This window comes from Sitophilus oryzae, unplaced genomic scaffold, assembly GCF_002938485.1.
Source record: "Sitophilus oryzae breed Bouriz unplaced genomic scaffold, Soryzae_2.0 scaffold_910_pilon_pilon, whole genome shotgun sequence".
NCBI classification, from domain to species: Eukaryota; Metazoa; Arthropoda; class Insecta; order Coleoptera; family Curculionidae; genus Sitophilus; species Sitophilus oryzae.
The window spans coordinates 112,702-131,656 of record NW_022147540.1 but is presented as its reverse complement, the minus strand read 5'-3'; the positions used below and the strand labels follow the sequence as shown (position 1 = coordinate 131,656).

General features: G+C 33.8%; 2 protein-coding genes across 2 annotated transcripts in view; both read left to right on the top strand.

Annotated features, from left to right (window-relative positions):
• Positions 1-18,955, top strand: part of LOC115890776 (obg-like ATPase 1) — a 66,668-nt gene that overhangs the window by 3,369 nt on the left and 44,344 nt on the right. The window contains exons 2-3 of the mRNA XM_030911110.1: positions 986-1,167; positions 15,770-15,830. Coding sequence (XP_030766970.1) covers positions 987-1,167; positions 15,770-15,830 — 242 coding nt within the window. The 5' untranslated portion in view covers position 986. The remainder of the gene's footprint in view (positions 1-985; positions 1,168-15,769; positions 15,831-18,955) is intronic.
• Positions 4,733-11,496, top strand: LOC115890775 (adenylate kinase 9-like). Its single transcript, XM_030911109.1, has one exon. The coding sequence runs from the start codon at positions 5,063-5,065 to the stop codon at positions 10,964-10,966; it is 5,904 nt and encodes a 1,967-aa protein (XP_030766969.1). The 5' UTR covers positions 4,733-5,062; the 3' UTR covers positions 10,967-11,496.

Genomic DNA, 18,955 nt, shown 5'->3' with positions numbered 1-18,955 from the left:
ACGGAAGAATAAGGAACCTTTATTCTTCCGCAAATATATCCATAGGATTAGATCCATGGGCACTAAGTCAGGCGGTCTCGACGGTCAATGGCTGGGATCTTGGTTAGCTATACAATTATTCTTGAAATTGGCTGCAAAAATTTACTGATAACTTCAGCGTGCATCGTCTTGCTGAAAAAATATGTTTTCGAATTCCATTAAGGGCATATCATCAATAAGGGGTCCAAAGCCTACTAGTTGAAAGTGGCGAACTTTTAAAAATTCTGTATTTCGAAGGGGATTATAAGAAAATATCAAGTGTGCTATATTTGTGGAAAGGTAATTTTAAATTCTTTTCAGTTAATTAAAAATGTAGAGGGTGTCCCAAATAAAAAATCAATTTTTCTGTTGATAACTCTTAAAATATTAATTTTAAAAAAATTATACTTAAACCATTAAATTCTATGTAAAAAGATGCTTTGGAAATGTTTTCATAGAAATACAAAATTTTCCATAGCAAAAAAGTTACAGCGATTTGTTAAAAATGCACATTTTTGAAAAACGTCCCGTAACTCCGAAACGGTAACAGATATTGATGTGCGGTTTTCACCATCACGTTTTTGATGAAAATTGAGCTCCAGACACCGATATTAGTTTTCGTCTATCTCCTGTAGAAAAGGGTGTTTCCATTTAAAAGCGTCGAATTTGACCCACCCTGTACATAAACAATAGACGCTTTCGCTTGGCACTTGTAACTTTTGTTAGGACATGCAGCATAGTATTTATTACGTTTCTAATAAAAATTTGGCACTTACTCCAACTTACTCCCTTTGGTATTTCCACTCTTCAAATAAGTAATTCATATTAAAAAATATATAAAAAGCAAAATTTTAAAAATCCGGATTATTCGAGCTAGGTACAGCTCACATTAGCTCGAGATACTCGAGAGTTTGCTGTATTTTATAATTTTTATAAAAATATTATAACAAATAATAATAATTTTCAGAATGCCGCCGAAGAAAGTGCAAGAACCCGAGAGAAAGCCTATGATAGGCCGAGTTGGTACCAATCTCAAAGTTGGTATTGTGGGAGTGCCCAACGTGGGAAAATCCACTTTCTTCAATGTTCTGACGAAAAGCTCGGCAGCTGCGGAGAATTTCCCATTCTGCACCATAGACCCTAATGAAAATAAGTATTTTTTTAATTAATATTTTAATAAGAAATGGCTATACCTCTGTGGCGGATGTCAAGACTATTAGAGGTACAATTTAAAATTATATTTACAAGATACAGAGTGTCCCAAATAAGTAAAAAATATTATAGTTGTATTTTTTTAACTGGAACACCCTGTATATTATTCTATTTTTAGATTCTGTGATTGAAATGAAGGCAAATTTGAATAAGGTTTATCACACTTAAATCTTACCGTTTTTGAAATATTTTAAATTTTATGAAATTGCAGTCAAAATTTTAAGGCTTCATTTCTCCAAGGGTATCAAAGATTTTAATACTAATTATTTACTGAAGTTTACTTATTGATCGGATATTGTGTTGCAATAATAAACTAAATACTACCTTATACTGAGTGTCTAAAAAATTATATTAAATAATTACCAGATTTAAACTTTAAATAACTTATTAACCCTGTATATTTTTCGAGAATCAGATACACAACTTAATTGTCTATCAAATTTTATTATACCATATTTTATCTATCTTTTCAAGTTTTCGTAGAAAATGCATTTTCTTATAATTTAGACCTCATTTATCACTATACCCATGGAATATTGACATTTTAGATTTTTTAAAGCAAAATACATATGTACAAAATGTTTGATTTGTTGGTGGTAAAAATAATAATATTGCAAGCTCATTTGTTTACAAAAAGAAAACCATTTAAATCTTTCTAAAACTGTATACCAATTAAATATACAAAAATTAGTTAATTACCTAACCTAACCTAACTTAATTGTTTGAATAAATAAATTATTCTAAATAAATGTGGATTTAACTCAATATAGTAATAAGTTATGAAAATGAACGTCTGTGTTATAAAGTATTCGTCAAAAAATGAAATAAAATTTATAAGGTGTTCCTTTTTACCGCAAAATGTCTGCTACACATACAAAATTCAGTTTTTTAGCATTTGGAGCAATTATCGTTAATCAACGTAAACAGTCAGTTGATGTATTTTACTACTGGGATCATATTAATTGGTCCTCTTTAACAAAAACTATTTAAACAGTTTTTTTTTATTTTTTAATGAAATAATCAAACTATATCGACATTATTAGTGTCTGTATTCTTTTAAAATTTGTTACATCTTTAAAAATAATCTAAAATGTCAATATTCCATGGGTATAGTGATAAATGAGGTCTAAATTATAAGAAAATGCATTTTCTACGAAAACTTGAAGAGATAGGTAAAAAATTGTATAAAACAATTTGATAGACAATTAAATTGTGCATGTGATTCTCGTAAAATATACAGGGTGTTCCATTTAAATTAAACAAGTTATTGCCGTTTAAATCTGGTAATTATTTAATATAAATTTTTAGACACTTTGTATAAGGTAGTATTTTGTTATAATAAGAATAAACTTCAGTAAATAATAATTAGTATTAAAAACTCTGATACCCTTGGAGAAATGAAGCCTTAGTGTTTTTACTGTAATTTCATAAAATTGAAAATATTTCAAAAACGGTAAGGTTTAAGTGTGATAAACCTTAATCAAATTTATCTTTATTTCAATCGTCAGGGTGTCCCATTTAAAAAAATACAACTATAATATTTTTTACTTATTTGCGGCACGAACCACGTTCGTGCCCCAAATGCAAAGTGCAAAGTCGTTCAACGAACCCAAAACTTACAATTTGTAAAAATCTAATGGTTTAGCTACAATACTCCGTGTCGTATGTGGTGAGCAACCCTGTATAAAAACCGTTGACGTTCTGTTAATATTAATAATATTAATATTGTAATGTTTAATTCTTGTATTTTCGGAATTCACTATCGACAAATATAGCCACAATTATCCACCTATATTCCTTTGTTTCTCCTAACCAATATTTAAGATAATAATAATGCACGTCCTTTATCTAATTGATTAATAATTAATGTGGATATTGATTAGTAAAATAGGTTAAAACTAAAGTATATGTAATTTTCAATAAACTATTAATAGTTAGCTTGAGATATAGAGAAAATTGATGCGGCCTTTGTTGGAAATGATTATCGGGTGAGATATCATCAAGTGAAACATTGGGAAATTCTAGTTTTTAACTGTAATTATGGAAAACAGCGGTTCTACTTTGGGAAATACACAAAAACAAGCTTATTAATTTTGTGTAAGTGTTGTTTAACAGTTGTGAAGTACAGGTTAACAATATTCCTTAATATATAATTTGGTTTCTTGGACCTTTTATAAATATATACTAAATAGTAGTTCGGATGAGATAAGTATTAATGTAATTATTTTTTTCACCTGTATTAAATAACGGTAATAACTCTTATAGGGTGTGTATAATTTTATTCATAAATGAGATTAGGGTTTAGATTTTTTGAACAAAAAAACATATAGAGGTATTTTACCGTATGATCGAAAAAAAAACCGGCGTCCAGTTGGCTTGGAAATGTCGATCGATGATATTCCCCAAATAATTTTACATATAAAATGACAGCGATCTTCATTTCGTAGCCATCTCTGGCGCCGTTTTTTTTTCGATCATACGGTATAAAAAAATAAGACTAACTATGCATTGTTTTGACCCGGTATACAGTGTGGTCCAAACTGTATTCCAGAAACTTCGGCAGCATATTCTGCAGATAAAAATAGGTAAAAAAGTTCGTATAACCGTAAAATGATTTGTTTCGGAGATACAGGGTGTAGAAATGAACAACACTGTTTCTACACATTTCAAAAGTAGCGTTAATATTTTAATGAAAATTGGTGTTTGGGAGTTTTTTGACATGAGAAATTTGATTTTGATGTCAATAGGACTCCTATTTGTAGGGGGCGCCACCTACATGTGTTTTAATGATTTTGAAAAGTAATATCTTTTCGTCCATACCTGTATAAAACTACAAAGTGAAACAATATAATTTTCGTGATTTTTTACGCAAAAAATGTCTCTTGGTAAAAATCGCTACGAGCAACTGTTCTCAAGATAGTTAGAATGGAAATGGCCAATACATGTCATTATTGACATAAAATGAACGTGTTGAGTGGAGAGTTATTTGACTGAAATGATAAATTTGGGAACTTTTTATTTTTTTTTTAAATTAATCATAAATTTTTCTTCCAAAAAAGTGATGATGAAATAGTTTCTTACTAGTACTACAGTAACTTTTAGCACAAAAAGATTTCAAATTTATGACTTCAGTCTAATAACTATTTAGTCAACATGTATAATTTATGTCAATGACGACAGGTATTGATAATTTCGATTTTTGAGAGGTTTTTTACGTAAAAAACATCGTAAATGTATATTTTTTTACTCAGTAGTTTTATACAGGTACGGACGAAAAGTTATTACTTTTCAAACCAGTTAAAAAATATGTAGGTGGCGCCCTCTACAAGTAGGAGTCATATTGACATCAAAATCAAATTTCTCATGTCAGAAAACTCCCAGACACCAATTTTCATCCAAATATTGACGTTATTTAGAAAAAAACCGAAATAAAAATGAAACTTCTACACCCTGTATCTCTGAAACTAAGCATTTTATTTAGGACATACATTTATACGAACTTTTTTACATATTTTTATCTGCAGAATATGCTGCCGTTGTATCCGGAATACAGTTCGGACCACCCTGTATATCAATTTGATACAGTATTAAAGCTACTACGAAAAAAGATTAAAAATCAATTTTGGGAGAGGTTCAGTTACTTTCTTATTCGGCCAAAAAAGTGAGAATAAGGACTGAAATACCTAGTAATTTTTTAAATATTTAATTTTCACTGAACAGCACATAAATATGTGACTGTATACTCTGTTACAATTATAATACGCGTGTGAATCAACCTTAATGAAATTAAACATCACCTGACATTTTCTGACATTGATAACCAAAAACGAAAATGTGCAACATCAAACCAAACAAAACCGACTATTATTTACCCCAAGACCAATTTTTCAACGACGTAATCATAGACCAATCCTTCCTAGTCAGAGCTCAAGACCTCAAGAATATCGATTTTGCCAAAGTCAATGACAAAGAACAACCATCTCGTACCAACGAACACTGGTACCCTGGCGCCAATTCTTACTACAACCACGTCGAAGATATCGATCCTTTCAACAAAGTCAACTATCTCCTGGCCACACCCGAAATCGTTGACAAATGTTTACAGAAAAAGGGCCCTTCAACGCATACTTATGACGCATATACTGAACGCGAAGCTCAAGTCAGATACTTGGAGTCTATACCTGTTTCGTTTATTATTATGGGAAAACCCGACATAGGTCAGAAGGAATTGGGTAAACGTTTGGCAGAATATTGGAAATGTGTCTACATAGACCCGCAAACTCTTATAGAAGAAGAAGTAGAGTCTAAGAGTTGTGCTGGTGAATGTATAGAGTTCAATCTCCGAAACGGTAGGTCCATAGGCATAGATATCATCCTGAACCTACTCAAAAAACGTGTTGGTTCCGATATTTGCTTACATAGAGGCTTTGTTATCTGTGGATTACCAGTAATTCCGAACGATTTGTACGAAGAGGAGCCTATATCTACTGAATCGGCCATTTTTACCGCTAAAGACATATTCCAGAGCATTTGTAAGACCGTTACAAACATTTGTTGTTTACCCAGTGACACTCATATACTGGACGCAAACTCTAAGGATAATGTTAGTCAGGCGAAACATAAAGAAAATGAAAAGATCGAGGAAACTTTTTCAGAAAATTATCTGAAAATTGGCAGAGATTACGAGAAACAGCTTGATTTTCTGTTTGATCTCCTTAACGGTCCTTTCTTTATCATAAACGTCTACTGCGGAAGTATAGATGTTGTGAATAGAAGAGATTCTAACCGATTTTACCTCCAAACTAGGGAAACCATCAACCTTCAGAAACAACACTATAACAAACTTTATCGAAACATGTTTCTCTCAGGAAATAATTCTGAATTTGAACAAGATTTCATCGATATGGATTCTTTTGAAGTCGACCTCTTCAGACTAAAAGACTTGGTGAAGATACCTTGTGATTTTAATGCTAGCGTCAGTGCTCAACTTGATTACTACCACTACACTGCTTTACAGTTCATAAAGAGCAGAGTCCTGGCTCACAGCGCAGAGTATTTTATAAAAGTAGACGGTCGGACTACTGTTACACGCATGCTGAACATTATCAAATCGAGGTTAAACATCATGAACGTCCAGAAGGTTCTTATACCGAACAAATTAAGCGATACGGAGCTAGAGGCGTTTTATACCACTCAAGAAACGTTATTGGGACCGGAAGACGAAGAAGAACAAAAGGAACAAAATGAAGAGAAACGCCTAACTCCCAAAGAATACTTTGAACAACTGAGAAAGGTCCAAGCTCCAAGTAACAAATACATGTGGTCTTGGAGCGATTGGGAGAGTCTATGTCCTGTCTCTATGAGGTCAGGATATATTAGAGAAGGTAACGTTAAATATGCTGTTCAATTTATGAATAAAATATTCTTTCTGTTCGATAACGAATCTTATTTAAAATTCTATAGCAACCCCAGACCCTTTTTGCTACCTCCTTTTCCAAAAACCAGCTGCAAAATTGTCATTTTTGGACCAAGGCTTAGTGGACGAAGTGCTTTAGCACAGTGCTTAGCCTATTACTTTGATGGCACTGTGTTGTCTACGGTAAAAATCATGAAGGCTTATTTGGACGAGAGGCAGGATGAGTATCTGAGTAAGATCAAGAAACTGGCCACCGCCGAAGCTATAGCTCTACTCAACGAACAAAGGAAGATTGAGGCGGAGGAACGCGAAAAGGAACGCATCGATCAGATCAGGGAATGGTTAAAAACCACTATAGGTTACTTAGAGGAGATGGTGAATATTTTCGACGAAATCGCCAAAGAGGAGAAAGTAGAACACTTTGAAATCTCCTCCTTTCCCATGCAAATGAAACGAATAACCACTCAAGACATGTTGGAGGACACGGAATTTGCGACTGCTCTAGCAAAAATACGCGAGGAACTTTTCAATTTGGGCGTACCGATTTATAAAATGGACGAACAAACTTGGAGAAGTCTCCTGACCGAAAGGAAGAAGTTGCTTCAATACCTGCCTCTCGAATTGGCTCATAAACAAGCCGTTAAACCTGCGACAGCTAAGGACGATTTTGTTAAAGAGTACGTAAACGATTCGCTGGCCAGGGCTGGTCTTGGAAACATCCAGCTCAACGCTGGCGGGCTCTTGGAGACTTTTATGAGACATTTTAGAATAGCCGAGGAGAAATACAAATCGAAAGACCTGGGAAACGGTGGTTGGATCATCGACGGGATGATGTGCAACCTGGAAGTGATAGACGGGTTTTTCCCGCTGTATATCGGCGATGAAGTGATCGTTCTGACAGATCCTGACGGTCAGTTCCTGGAAAAACGATTCGCCGATGGTATCAGTACGTATTTTAGAGAGTACAAACAGTTTTTTGAAGATATCGGACTTCCTGATGCGGCCCATCGCAGCCCGTCTATATCTTCAACTAAAAGTACTGAAGAATCTTTCATCCGTGACGTTCTAGACAACCTTCTAGATTCGGGAAGTTTTTATTTTAATCCCGAAACTAATAAACCTGATCCCTCTCAAAGACTAGAAGAATACAAGAATGATTTGCTCGGTTTTCAAAACGACTGGGAGAAGATTAAGGAATTTTATCTTCAGCACAATATTACTCCTAGAGAAATTAACGTTGCGAACAAGTCTTTTCCTCAATTGTTTCGGGAGGTGATCAAAAATATACAGGATAAGTACAGAGCGCGAGCTCATCCTAGGAAGATTGTAGAGAAAAGTAATGTACCAAATGATTTAGAGGAAAAAGGCAGTGATTTGGAGACGGAAGACACTACAATCGTCGGGACAAAACCTGAAGAAAATAGAGAAAATATCTGGACTTATGGAGACACTTGGCATTACTGTCCAGTGACACTTCACGAAAATTGGGTTCTGTGGAAAGGGAAAAGACAGTTTGCTCTGACCTACAACGACCACGATTACCTTCTAGCTACCGAGAAAGACTACAAGAAGTTTTTGAAAGATCCTTGGGAATTTTTACCGTTTTCCGTTAAGAAATGCCCACCTCCCAGGATTTGTATTGTTGGTGTTACTGGATGTGGTAAAACAACCTTGGCCAAAGAAATTTCTAATAATTATGGGTTAATTTATGTAAGCTATGAACATTTTTTGAAGACATGCTTTAATGTTCGCGCTAACCAAACGCTTAACGAGTTAGCTACCGATCGAAATTCAGTTCTCTACAATTACTTACAAGGTAACGTACCTCTGCCTGAAAACGCGGTCGAAAAGTTAGCCAAATACTGGCTCGGAGAACCGTACAAGTCAAAAGGTTTCGTTCTAGATGATTTTCCTAGAACTCCGCGTGATATTGAGTTTATGGTACGCAAAAAATTGATCCCTGACATGATCATATACCCTTCCTCGACCGAATCTTACTTGAAAACGAAATTTATCGATAGAGCACTGAAATCCTGGCAAGAATCCATGGACAAACATCGGCAAGAAATCGAGTTAAGACATAGCAAAGCTCTGGAAAAATGGAGAGAAGATAGGGCAATAAGTTTCAACATTCTAATCGAGGAAAAACGCGAAAAAAGATATTCAGAACGAATCCAAGACAAACAAGTCGATGCAGAACAAAGTGAAACCAACTCGCAAATCAGTTACGATTCTGTGGCAGAACAGAAAGACTTGGAAGAAGTAAATAAAGTTTTGGATGAAGAATTTCCTCCTTTAAAATTTGACGTTCCAACAGAGAACCCTGAGGCCTTCGTGTCGAAGACCAAGCCTTTGATTTTTAACACCGTCCAAAAGGATATCGAACTCATCAAGAAAATTAAAGAAAAAGCTTTGTTAGAGGAAATCCCATTCAGTGAAATATCTTTAAACTTGGATAACTTCAACAAGACAATTATAGCCAGCTATTTGCTATTAGAACCCATAAAATTCAGGAACGATTCATATCTAGAGCATTGTTACGAAGTCAGTTTGGAGCTAGCCGATAGACTGTTATCTTCAGGTTATTTTTTTCTGAGTAAATTCGGAAAAACCTGTCCAGTTCAGTATTACAACAACATCGATCCATTACAGATGTACTCGCTAGCCGAAGAAAGGAACACGTTATATCCTGTTGTATACAGGAACTATATTTATTATTTGATAGATCAAAACAAGGAGCAATTTATGAATAATGTCCTAAAGTATATTAATAAAGAGTTCAAATTTCCTTTAATACCTTTCAAGATTGCTGTAACGGGTCCTCCGAAGTGCGGTAAAACTCTTCTGGCAAAAAGATTCCAGGATAGATACGGGTTTAGTCTGATTACTAGAGGAAATGCTGTGAGGTACGTTTTAAAGTACTTGCCCGAATGTGATTTGGGGAGGAATATGGAAACTGTACTAAGGAAAGGATGGGAACTAACTGATGAGATGGTTATTAAGAGTGTACAGGCAGCAAGTTTTGATAAGAAAGCCGCAAGTCATGGGATAGTTTTTGATGGATTCCCTAATTCTTTGAACGAGGTAAAGCACTTGGCTTTTCTGGATCTTTTGCCCAACATTGTCATCGACTTGAAAGCTTCTTCCGAACAAGTTTTAGAATGTTTATCCCAGGATATTCCAAAGTCACCTTTTCCGAAATACAGTAAATGTTTTGTACTGCGTTTCTACGAGTTGTGGAGTAAAGATAGTGGATGCTTTAGAGAATGGTTTGATAGAGAGTACCAAGCTACAGTATCGCTTCCGATTGATCCATCAAAATGGAGGCTGTACCACGAGAGTAAGGGTTACCTAGAAAGCACCTTCTGGGAGATTAAGCACTATCACCAACACATCTCGGAAGATTGGCCTTTGAGGTTAGGAAATATGCTAGTGACTCCCTTGGAGTTCTTGGATAGGCAAACTTCCTATCGTCATTACTGCCCTTTGTGCCTGCATTTCTCAAACAAGCTGGTATCAGGAGGTGATCCTCCTGATAGAACTGGCTTGATACAGTTCAGATTCAATTTTTACTGGATCTGTAACGATCACGTAGATTTTTTTCTGGCAACGCCCGAATTGTATCTTCCTCCATACAATAATAACAACATGCCGGCTAGTTTGCCAAAAGTAGTGGCATGTCATGGTACTATGCCAGATAATGTATACGAAAATGGATCTTGTACAGTTTGTTACAAAACTCAAGTGATTATTACCAAAGGAAAACTTAAATTCGCCGTGCTGTACAACGACAAAATCTACCTCTTCGATAAGAAAGAATGTTTGAACACATTCCTGAAAAATCCTCAGCAGTTTATGTTTGGTATAGAGTTCAGGGCTCCGGTTTATTCTGACTTGAACTACAAAGAACTTCCGATCTTAGGGATGCTCGAGCAATACATAGCCAAAGAAGTGATCGAAGCTGTCTGTTTCATATCGAAAAGACGTCCCATTATACCAGGCCTGGACGTAAAATGTTCTGCGCTTATCGGTTTGGGACTTTTCATGAAGTCCAAAAACGATAAGTTGGATCCGAACTTGAAGAAGTACTATGATGATGGATTTGAGTTGTTCAACGAAAGAAGGAAGAAGCTTTTGAGGTATTTGGACTGGATGACGACTTACAGGAATCCGTATTTGCACTATGAAGATATACTGCCTGGTTTCAGATTGCCTCCTTCTGTTAAATCGGAGAGTCTTACAACGATGGTGTCCAAAATTGTGGAGAAGTGTGTGGATAATATCGATTTGTATCTTCATGAAGGGAGTGGAGATGAATGATGATTAGAACGAAAAAATAATTCAAAGAAATGTTGATATAATAAGATTTGTAATGCTGTTCTTAGAGCATACTTATGTTGCTGTTATATATTTTTAACTGATTTAATTGTAATGGGAAAATTGTAATAATAAACTTTTAATTTGAATACTGTATTTTTCCTGGGTATTTTATAGTGTGCTAAGGTAATGTTAGGTATTAACTTATGTAACAATAAAATTGGCACATGTATTGTTCATTTATAATACAGAGTGGCCCATCGAAAACGTTCCGCAAGGCATAACGGCCAGAGTAAATTTTTTTTCAGAAAATTTCAAAACACGTCAATTTTGTTAGAAGCTATGGAGGTATTCGTATTGGGCCAAGTTGCCATGGTAAGTACGCTGAGTATAAGAAAATTAGCCAATGAGACCGGCGCACAGTGGGCAAAAATCCAGAACTATGTGGCAAAAATTATTTTATTGTACGATTTCATTCAAATTTGGTAAAAACATTCTATGCCAGTAGCCCGTGAACCCAGTTAGTTTTGGCTGACTTGAAGAGTGGTTGGGGGTGGTGGGGGGATTCATAAAATGGAAAAATCATCTTTTGACTAATACAGCTACCAAAATGCGGTAAGAATATTTTACATTTAACTAAATTTTACGATTTTTGGCAGAGCCAAGATGAAACAGACTAATATTGAGCAATTATTACTCCTCCGGTATATACAGGGTTTGTTAGGTTAGGTATATATATTGACATCCTTTGTATCTTTTTTATTCGACGTTTTCGAAAAAAGTGTCTTGAATAAAAGTTTAATTGTCTCGAATACATTTTTAAAAACAGTCTTCTTTGCATATACAGGGTGCCTTAGAAATCCTGTACGTGGCCCAACTTTCTTATTTCAAATTAGTACCCAATTTTTTATTTGATTTTTATTTTCTCCTAAAAATCCTAACTACTTTTATGTAGTATAGCCTATACCTGATTTGAAATAAGATAGTTGAACCACGCCTAGACTTATTGAAGCACTTTGGATATGCGAAATAGACTTTTTTGGCAAATTTATTCAAAACCACTTTCATCTGAGACAGTTTTCGAAAACGTCAAATAAAAAAGATAAAGGGGGTGTCAATGTATAAAAGAAAACCTTAAGTATACTAATCCAATCGAACATTTTTGTCATTTGAATAAGTTGGGTTTCTAATAATACCAGATAATATGTGAACAATATTTTATTATTATATTTTAAATAAGTAACAATATTCTGAGAATTAAACAATGACGATTTCGAAAATAACAGAACTTATACCTATTAAAAATATCTAAATTTTATTTTACCACCTACTATTTACTGATATTTTGTTTTATAACAGCTGGAAGCAATGGTCACGAAGTGCACATTTTTAAATCTGAAGAAAAATCAATTTCATTTAATTTAAAAAATTAGGTACTGTCAAAATTTGTCAATTTTTAAAAAAATGTCATTTGACATTTATGACATACCTCTTCGGAAATCTTGAGAAAAATTACGTAACTATATTTCAAGTTCTTCTCTAGCTACTATAACAATTAATTTATGAGAAGTATCCACATAAAGGATCTTACTATACACATACGCATTGAGACATACGCTTCCAATAAGTTTAATGTTGCGATTTTTGCGATTTTTTGACTTAACTTTTCTAAGATAGAATATATGCCACTATCAAAAAACCTTAAATGATTATGTTCTACTTTGACCTTTACCTAGTTTTTATCCAAAAATCAAAATAAAAGATACTTTTTACTTACCTTGACATTAAATTTACCGCAACCGGGAATCTACGTAAAACACATTATGACAATTTCACAATAATTATTGACAGCAAGCTAAGGTCGACCGATTCAATTGTTATAATACTGTGTCACTTGAATGCAACGCCTACTATTTAAAAAATTGTAGAAAAAAGGCAGTTATTGGACACAAATTAACTGAAAATGTAGGTTTTGCGCAAAGTTCGTTTTACAACCCCTCGAAAGACACTCCGAATATGTTTTTTTTTGTTAGTTTTATGTGGTTTCCTCTTAACTAATATGTTTCCGATTTAATGTTATTGCCATAAATGCTAACTGTGGATGTTATTTTTTGCAACTTGGTTTGGACATATTGCCTACTGTGCGGCGTGAATCGTACAAGTGTCCAAAGGATATTAAAAAAACACAAGTTCCACCCGTACAAAATTCAGTTGGTACAAGAACTCAACAAAGACGATTTTGATCGTCGCTTGCAATTTTGTGGAACTATGAGTGAACGAGTGGCGAATGATAATAATTTCCTATTTAATGTGTGTTTTTTGGATGAGTGTACTTTCTTTTTGAACGGTGTAGTTAATCGGCACAACTGTCGGTACTGGGCTGAGGACAACCCCAGGATTTTTCACGAGGTGCACACACAAAGCCCTAGGGAATTGAACGTGTGGGCTGGTATTTTTGGAAATTCTATTGCAGGTCAGTTTAACGATATTGAGAAGAACTTCAACGTACAAGTCACAGAACAGCTATCTAGCAACTACCGCACCTGCTCGTTCAACCTTGTGGCAAGTGAAAAAATGCTTAAACATCTAAAAATACTAAGAAAAAACCTCAAATTGGTCGAAGCAATTTATCCTTATCATTTACTCTGACAAATGTTTAAAAAAACTTTTCAAATTTCAATCCTTCATATTTTCTCAATGACTTTGTATTCTCTATAGTTCCCCTGATAGGGGAACTATAGAGAATAGAAAGCTCTTTTCATTGCGGCGCCTCTTGACCCCCCCTTCCCATTTGAAAAACGTTGGGGGATGACACCCCTGCTTAGAGGGTTGAATATTTTGCAATCATTTATGGGGCAAAAGGTGTCCCCCTCACAAACAAAATTGACGTGTTTTTGGATTTTTTGAAGAATTAATACCCTGGCCGTTATGCCTTGCGGAACGTTTTCGATGGGCCACCCTGTATAGTAAATATTTCTATTAAAATAGTAATAATTTCCGTGTGAGTAGATTAATTTTAATTTAAAATACCTTTAAACCAAAAGTCATATTAGAGACAAGGTGGTCTCTTTATAGATATACATTATTAATAAACTAATTAATTAAAAAAAAGATATACATTATCAAGCAGGGCGCGCGACGAAGTGAAGTCTTGACCAGTGCTGCCAGGTCATAATATTAAAAATCACCAGATATCTGCTCTAAAAGTTGCCAGATTTGGAAAAAAATCACCAGATTTTAATTTTTTCGCATATAATACAGTAGTTACAGATAATATTTAAAAAAGAACCAAATAAATAGTTTTAAAACACATTTTATTAAAAAAAAAATATTTTTGAAATGCAAAATGCAAATATACTGGTCTCAAAATGGCTTACCCCTATAATAACTTTTTTATTTTTTCAGATAAAAAAACAAGATTTGGTATGTTAATGTATGACAAAATTAAGATTGGATTAACGTATTCAATTGTTTTTGGTCACTTCCTGTTTCACCGGAAATGACTACAATTTTTGGTTTTTAAATGGCATCCTCGGTATATTTTTACTTTATTCGATAGAAAATGACACTCTGAATAGAATGACATATTATATGTCAAGTTTTGACATTCTCGCTTAATAAAAAATCATATTTTAAAACTCAATCTAGAATGCCATGGCTATGTTAAAAACAATAATTCTTAATTAAGGACCTTGGAAAAATAGATTTGATCGTGAAAATGCTCAAATCGTATATTTAATCATATCTCAATTTTTTAAAATGGAACTAGAATGGCTCATTAGCATATTTGGAAAAATCATTTTTTTACGAATAATTTTATACCGCACACTTGGTATTTCGAGTCAAATTTTCTTTACGAACCGCAAGTTATAATTTCAAATAAACCATATGTGAAAATGTCAAAAAGTTGACACATGATATGTAATTCTATTCAGAGTGTTATTTTCTATCGAATGAAGTAAAAAATGCCGAGGGTGCCATTTAAAATCAAAAGTTGTAGTAATTTCCGGTGAAACAGGAAGTGACCGAAAACAATTGAATGCTTCAATCAATCCTAATTTATGTCGTATACTAACATACCAAATCTCGTTTTTTTAACTGAAAAAGTAAAAAAGTTATAGAGGTGAGCCACTTTTGAGACGCACCCGGTATAGCCATGTAAAAAAGTCAAGTTTCAAGTCAATTCTCAAGTTAATTAATTTTTCTACCTGAAACTTAGTTTAATAGGTATATTTGTTCTATTTTTTGCAATAACCATTGTTACGTTTTGAATGTAAACTCATAATATAATAGTGTTTTTTGTTTAATAAAAGCCAGTGTCCAAAAATCACCAGAAAAAAGGCTTTTTCAAAAAATTTTCACCATTTCACCAAGTGGGGTCGAAAATCACCAGATCTGGTGAAATTTCACCAGACCTGGCAGCACTGGTCTTGACGCCTCAAGACAGCATTCATGCTTGGACCTGCGCGGATATTCAGTTCTGGCTACTGTTGGTCTAGGCTACTGTCAGCCAAGGTCACGCGCTTTAAGCGAATTTAATCAATTCTATAGGGTAGACGCTAACAAGTCTGAAAGTTGCTTGATTGTTACAATTCTTACAAAATTTTGATTGGCCTAGTTTCGGGGTCTTGAGAAAATATTATACATAGTGGTCCAATCAAAGCAATCTGTTAAAATAACCAACGGTTTGTTTATATTTTGCTGGGTCAAAATAAATCAATGTATATGATTAGTTTCAAATGGTATTCAAAAATTTTTTGCATATTGTCAATAATTTAAGAAATTATCATGGTGTTTTTTTATTACGTAGGGTTCCAGTACCAGATGAGAGATTCGACTATTTGTGTGAATACTTTAAACCACTAAGGTAAGTGAATCTTAACCATTCTACGAGGGTAGTTTGAAAAGTCTTCGAGTACAAAACTTATTGTTTAATTTATTTTTTTTTTATTTTTCTACATAATTTGTTTCTAAAATGGGACATGCATACTAACGCTTTGTCGAAAAAATTAAGCTCTGCCTGTTTTGCATTAATATCTGTTTCTAAGGAGCTTAACTTGTCAGTGGCTAGAACTGTTTATTATGCACTTTTTGAGTCGCACCTCAGATATGCCCTTCCGTTCTTTTGACCGCATTTTGAAGTTTCAGAAGAGAGTTGTTCGATATTCACCGGGACTAAACAGCAGAACTCATTGCCAGGACTTTTTTAAAAAATTAAAGATATTAACTTTTCCTTCCTTATTTATATTTGAATCCGTTTGCCATTAGGTTTGGTATTAACGTAAGCATGTATCAGCTTCTCAAGAAAGGCCATCTCACACTTATCCACTCAGGAACGCGGAGCAAGATCTTTATCTACCTACCCCACGCTCAGAGTTAGTTAAAAGTTTAATATTATACAACTCGACAAAAATACACAATCGCCTGCCATTTGAAATCACATCCATAACATCATTTGCTTCATTTTGCAAAGCATTGAAATCTTATTTACTAGACAAAGCTTTCTACGCCGTAAATGACTTATATTTTGATAATCGAATTTGATCTTGTAAACATTGGTCTAATATTTACTATAAACTTACTAAATATTTTTGAATCTTATTTTTATTTTTTTATTCTTTGACATTTTAAACATTTATAAATTTTTATTTTAAACAATAAGACTGACTATGTAATTTGTATACTTGTTAGTTTTTATACTTTGTTTTGTATTCTCTTTTGTTTGTTTACTTTACCTTTGTACAAATTGTAATTCTTTTTTGACAATAACGGCATTTATTTATTTATTTATTTTCTCCAATTATTGCTACATTCACTGGAGCTTACTACCGAATACTGCTTTAGCATTTCCTAGTGATACATTTATTGGATTTCCGACTTTTACTGTAACATTTACGTGGCAACCTCGGAAACTTTTAAGACTACCCTCGTATATATCAATTTCGTTTAACAACTTAAATTTTTAAAATCAAATACCTAGTTTTTTTACATAATAAAGTATTGTGTAATATAATCTAAAGGTTATAAAATGATGAAATTCATTTTTTATTATCGAAATTATATAACGGTGCTTAGCGACGCCGAAAGTCTGATCGATCAACGATCAAAAGGAGCGCCTAAACAATCGAGTTCATTCGAAGATCGAATTAAAAATCGAAGGTATAACAATAAAGAGGGTCAAATTCCTTCTAATAACTGTAATTGTGTCTTCGGACGCAATCTAGCGCGTCACTATGTCGATTGGTGATGACCAAATCATATAAAAAACGTCTAATATGGAGATGAAATGATCATATAATAAGAAATAGATGAAAATAAAACGTAATAATATAAATTTAATTTTTTCATTCTCTTTTAATTTTTGTAACAGTAGGAATTCTGAGTTTGGGTCAGTATCTAATAACAGTCAGTTCATTTTTTGATTCTGACAAACATTTAAATAATTGGAGTTACAAATATTAAGGTTTTAAAAATCTATTTTCATGCAAGGAGTGAGTTAAATAACATTTTATAATTTTAAGCAAAGTGTTTAAATCTGAGAGACATTGTGTCCGGACTTGCAGTACAAATAAATTATTGTGAATTGAGTAAATGGATGGTAACTTGGTATTGTCTTAGTGGAGAAACATTGTTGATTTTTCGAAACTCAGCAATTTGAGCAAACTCGCCGATTTGTACCAATCAGCAGTAACAGTTCTTTGATCTTGCAGAGGAATTGTTGCTACATGACCCGCTTTTGGGACAAAAAACGAGATTGGTCATAGCGTTTTCGCGCCACTTTTGGTCCGTAATTTTTTTACTACAGCCCCTAGACAAACAAATAAAAAGAGACTAACAAATCCCATGGTAAAGAGTGGAACCGCGTTCCCGTAGCGGAACTCAGAATAAGAATTTTGAAACCAATTAGCAGGACCACGGCAGGGCGTACGTCTTTATTGCTATCTTTCTTTATTATGTGTGCTTTATATGAAAAAGAAAGAGATAGGTGTAAAACGTATCGTAAGACATTATCGCACAGTCTGGCTGGCGGAAAATTTAAATTAGCCATTCTTTCATTCTAAAACTGAAAATTTTCACTTAAACTGATTATACATATTCCCTATACCACGTAAAGGGAACGTGGTGTTGGGAATAAATCAGTTTAAGTGAAAATTAGCAGTTTCTTTCAGAACGAAAGGATACTACTATTATAAGGGAATTATAAAAAAAAATTTTGCTGTTTTATAAACTTGTGTTGTTAGTTATACATAAAATAAATAGGCTTTTTGTAAAACCAATTGGAATTTTATAATTTCCCTTATAGTAGTATTCTTTCGTTCTAAAAGAAACTGCAAATTTTCACTTAAACTGATTTATTTCTAACACCACGTTCCACGTATGAAGAGATATATTATAATCCGGTTGGTAATTTCGGTTACGAAATGGCTATTCGCCGGCCAGTTCTTCTTTGATGTCTTTGATATACGTTTTATACCTATCTCTTTCTTTCATACTCGCTACACATAACGTACGTCCATGGGCTACTTAATGATTTCAAGAACTATTACAATTCCCGCTACATCTCTTTGTCTATGAACTGGTAAAAAATTACGGACAAAGGAAAAACACTATGATATCTCGTTGCTTCCGGAATAAACAACGGCGAATTACGAATCACGATAAACTTTTTAAATTTCAATCCTTCATATTTTCTCAATGACTCGACCGATTTTCAAAAACAAAGCGGCGAAATATAGAGAATAGAAAGCTCTTTTCATTGCGGCGCCACTTGACCCCCCTTCCCATTTGAAAAAAGTTGGGGGATGACACCCCCGTTTAGAGGATTGAAGATTTTGCAATCATTTTTGGGTCAAAAGTTGTCCCCCTCAAAAACAAAATTTATGTGTTTTTGGATATTTAAAAAAAAATACCCTGGCCGTTATGCCTTGCGGAACGTTTTTGATGGGCCACCCTGTATATGCTGCAACTGTTGCAACTACACATATCTACTCT